Genomic DNA, 4,966 nt, shown 5'->3' with positions numbered 1-4,966 from the left:
GAGGCCTACACGGGCACGGTTTTTTTTTTTACATTTTGATAAAACAAACCAGGGCCCTGTTTCATAATGAAAGCTAATAGTATTAGTTCAAAATACAAGTATAGAAACAACGTGGTAATTGCACTAATACTTATTTTTTTCATAATAGGGAGGACTATTAGTGATATTACAGGAGTTAAAAAATACTCAAGTACAAGTTACTATTGTACAAGTCAGTGTAATTGTATTAAGTTAAATCAACAAGACTAATAGTGTTCGTTTGTACTTTATTATGAAACGGGCCCCAGAGGGGAAAAAAACAACAAAAAAAAACTAAACATTATTGAATTAAAACAAAATACATAACATTGAATGGAATAAAATACAAATCATTGAGTAGCATGAAATGCCAATATATTTAGATATTTTTTAATGAGTTGTAGTAACTTTAAACTCTTCTTTATTAGATTTATTTATTTTAATTTTTCAGTAACATTATTTTAGGGCCATCGCACCATCATCAGATACTTTACAATTCAATTTAACGCTTATCATACTATGCATATAACAATTTAATTAATCAGCATCAAAAATTTATTTATAAAACTATCTTAACATAATTATTTCCCCACATTTCAAATTTTATCATTAATCTGGTCTCTTTAATTTAGTCTTAAGTATATAAAAGTCACAATAACCATTATTGCTGTATGTTTGTTTTTAAATTAAGTAATTAATACATTTTTGCATAGAAAACAAGGAAAAATCTAAATACATTAAAATATTATGTTTACAAGACTTAAATTAAAGTTATCCTTGCAATTGAGATAACAAATAGATTACATACGACTATGCTGATTATCTCCTACCTATATTCTTTTAAAAAAATAAAAGGTATTAACAATTTTTTTTACTTATTATTTTTTTTTTTTATAGTTAAAGATGTGGATATCCTTCATGATACCGAAGATTGAGGATGGTAACAATTTTGGTGTCTCAGTGCAAGAGGAGACGTTGGCTGAAATTCAATCTGTCGAGTCCGAAGCTGCTGCCTTTTTTGATCAAATTTCAAGATATTTTTGTTCAAGAGCTAAAATTATATCTAAGGTTTGTTTTATTTATTTGTTTAATCTTCTTTTAATCTTCTTTTAAATTTTTTTTTTTTTTATCTGACTCGTTTGGAAAGTGCCTATTGACGTAGTATACACATTGTGCTGATGGCATTGGGAGAAAAGCATCTCGACATGGGTACCATGTGGTGGCCAGGTTAAGCTCCATTGAATCCTAATAACCTAGTCTCGCAAAATAGACTGTGTGTAACGCATGTGAACTACCTTACTAAAAAAAAAAAAAATTCATATACAATAGAAATTACATATTTATGATGTGTATGCCTGGGATGTTACAGCAACTTTTACGATAATATTGACTGACCAAAAGTGCCACTTTCTAGAATTGATTTTCCAAATTTTTTGGGGGATTTTCTTGAAAACGACTTAAGGATTTTGATTAAACTCAGCATTTCAATGTAGAATTAAATGGTCTTTAATATCAGCTAGGTATTATCCTTATTTTTTCAATTTTCTCAAAAGCAGCTGTAAAGATTTTGATTGAACTATTCTCAATCATATGTTCCTTTTTTTCCCCCCATGTAATCAGGGATAATGAAAGCATTTGAATCAGATTCTCTCGGTCCCAAGCATTTTTATGCATGCTGTTTAAATAAATTCTGATAATTTTAAAACAAATTTTGGTTGTGTAATTGTTATATATATATTTTTTTTCACAGGTCGCAAAATACCCCCATGTGGAGGATTATCGTCAAGCTGTACGGGAACTAGACGAAAAGGAGTATCTCAGTATGTGGTTGGTTATGTGCGAAATCCGAAATAGGTACTGCACTCTTCATGACATCGTCACGAAGAACCTCGAGAAGATAAAGAAGCCGAGATCGACCAATTCGGAGTCGCTCTACTGAAGGAAATCATCCTATAGGGTTTTTAACCCTTTGTATTTTAGCTTGACGAGTCCATATTTCTTCTTTGGCCACCTCTTGACTGACATAAGACAATGGGAGGAGGGGAAAATGAGGAAGAAACCACATGTTTTCATTAGAAACTCGATGTCTATTTTCCCTTTAGATGGGTTGATGGATTTTTCGTTTTCTTCGAGTTTTTTTTTTTCTGTTCTTCAATTTGACCGAGTTTATTTTTTCTCTTTTTTAATTACTACTCGACCCGGTCTACTTCAGGACTGAGTTTACCTTTGTAAACCATTTGTAACTTTTAGATATAACTTTAGCCTTTAATTTTTAAGCGCTGAATCTGTGTTTTGACTCAAAATGAAATCTCTCCAGTAAAATTGAAATATGCTCTTAGTATATAACGTGATTATTTCGAATAAGTATCCTGAGCACTAGCTCTTCACTATAAAACAGGCTACAGTTATATCTGAACAGTATCATTTTGCTTGTATATATATTTTTATACTTAATCTGGAGTTCATGCTGCGCTCTAGGGGAAAAAAAAAAATCAGAGCTGCTAAAATGACTTTTAGTGAATTTAATCCGTCTATCAGTTTGTTAATTATCTAATAATAAAATATTTTGTATCTTCACATTTAAAAAAAAAAAACTGAAAAATTTCTTTACAAATATGATCCCACTGTTTTTTTGTGGTCGTCACAGACTTTTTTGTCATAAGTGTATGCACGTAGTAATGCTTAGAAATAATGATATACAAATATATATATAAATTGTAAATAAAATAGACAAAACATGTTCTTAATTTGTTAGGGGTTATTTTTTGACAAACCTGTACAGACCTTGTATGATTTATTTTATTTAATATAAGACTTATGATTTTTAGAAAAAAAAAACAAAAAAAAACTTTTTATTGTGATACATTCCTAAGGCTTTTATCATTTGAGCTTCTGTGTAAATTATATTCAGTGGAAGTATGTATGTGTGTGTGTATATATATATACACGTACATCTTTTTAAACATTTCTAATATATAATATTAACACAGTGTTTAATTGTTTGTAAATGTGTCTAGTGTTACCAGTGTAACGTGTAAAATGGAAAAATTATTCTCTCACTGCCTTTGAGGTTATTATTAATAAAAAAATATAAAATGCTCATAATTGATGAAGTACAAGGATCTTTCAGATGAGACCTGATGTTTCAACGAAGAAATAAAGAAAAGATAAAAGAAAAAATTCATTTTGTCAATTTCCTGTGAACTAGTCTATTTTGAATTCATCCCGTATTATGTACATTTACATTTCATAAGAACTGTTAAATGGATTATTATTTTTTATAAGAACACGATATAAAATTAAACATTCTTGATTAACGGAATAAAAGTACATTTTACGAATCCAGACTAAATCACCAACTCCCTATTATATCATCTTGACATTATTTTAACTTTTACCTGAGCCTCTTTCTATCTCTCTGATTATGAGTAATATTAAATGCAGAATTGTTCATCATTCATGTTTTCTGTTCACTGCTTTATTGATAAAACAAATGAGATTTTAATGAGTAGATTTCAAAAAACAAAACCCAAATCTCGAAAAAGTAAAACTTTTTGTACCTTCGATCTACTACTCAAGAAAAAAAAGTTATATGGTAGTAAATTAATTTTGTGATGAAAGACGAAACGGGGGTGGCAACACTGGTCAATTTCGGCAGGAAAATTTTTAAATTTTAATAGGAGAGCAGGAAGTTGAACAAGTTTAAAAATCCCTTTAGTGCCAGTTCGAGTGAGCTCGATGATAATTATTCTATTATAACATGAATAAATCCACTTGAATTCCGATCTTCCAAGCAGCCCTGGTGAAGGCTAGAAATCCTAGCCGAAATCTTGGCACTAATTATACTATTAATTTGGATTATTTTCTGACCACACCCCCAACCATCTTATATATACTGTTCAAGGTCTAATGTCTTCTCATCATGATATGAAAAGTTTTTGTGTTAGAGTTGACTAAGGAAATGGCTCATCTATTCTAATAATAATAATAATTATTATGATACTATTAATTTCTGCCTTAAGCTATAAGAGGGAACACATGATAATTACTAATAATGTAATAAAACATATTTAAATATAATTAGTTATAATCCTACAACCTAAGTTCCAAAGGGTTTGTAAACTTTTTATTTTAGAATTTGATAACAGACAATTGCAAGCAAAAGTTGATTGCTTTGGTCTAATTTAAAGTAAGAATGATAATAGTATTTATTAACAGGTTTTGAACGGCCTCCTGGATCTGTTTGTGTAAACTAGTTCAAAAAAATATATATCAATATAAATGAAATATTTATTATTAGACGTTTTGCCCCATTTTGAAGGGCTTCATCATGGCTAAAAAAGACAAAACTATAATAAGGTATGGTTAAAAATGATGTAACATATGTGAAACGTTTTATAAAAATGAACAAAGTAAATTAAAGAAAAAAAAAAGAATCCACTAAAAAGTATTAGATGTATATATAAGGAAAAGATTGTTGGAGGTGCGGTTATAAAGTAACACAAATAAGTTAAATTTTATTTTTAATAGTACCAACGAATCTTAGATTTCCGATCCCCTACAAGTAGCCTTGATGAAGGCTGGAAATTTTGGCTGAAACGTTAGCACTATTAAATAAGTTTTTTAACTTATTTGTGTTATTTTCTAACCGCGCCCCCCATCTCATGTATTATTCTCGGTGAACTATCTTATCATTATTAGATGTATAATGTAAATGGATATAATAACAAATAAAGAAGTAGATAAAAGAGAAATACAAAAATACAGTACACACTTAAAGATGGAAAATAAAGAACTGACATCCACCTTTCAGAATAAAGGAAAGCGAAAGAATAAGCGTAAGGTGAATGCAGGGTATCTACATTAGGGATATTCATGATCTTTAGTTTTACAGGGGTTTTCATGATGTTTAGTTTAACATGTTAAATTATAAACCCATGTTAAACGG

The 4,966-nt window shown here is 29.4% G+C and overlaps 1 protein-coding gene across 2 annotated transcripts in view; it reads left to right on the top strand.

The window, feature by feature from the left end:
- Nucleotides 1-2,620, top strand: part of REG (proteasome regulator gamma) — a 19,614-nt gene extending 16,994 nt beyond the window's left edge. Inside the window, exons 5-6 of one of the 2 annotated variants that reach the window (XM_014420572.2) lie at nt 916-1,086; nt 1,769-2,620. In XM_014420572.2, coding sequence (XP_014276058.1) covers nt 916-1,086; nt 1,769-1,957 — 360 coding nt within the window. In that variant the 3' untranslated portion in view covers nt 1,958-2,620. The remainder of the gene's footprint in view (nt 1-915; nt 1,087-1,768) is intronic. The other variant, XM_014420571.2, reaches the window with a different exon arrangement.
- The last annotated feature ends 2,346 nt before the right edge of the window (nt 2,621-4,966 follow it).

This window comes from Halyomorpha halys, unplaced genomic scaffold, assembly GCF_000696795.3.
Source record: "Halyomorpha halys isolate HHAL.00 unplaced genomic scaffold, Hhal_1.1 Scaffold278.1, whole genome shotgun sequence".
NCBI classification, from domain to species: domain Eukaryota; kingdom Metazoa; phylum Arthropoda; class Insecta; order Hemiptera; family Pentatomidae; genus Halyomorpha; species Halyomorpha halys.
Note: the sequence above shows the minus strand (reverse complement) of the source record. Positions and strands in the feature narration are given on the sequence as shown.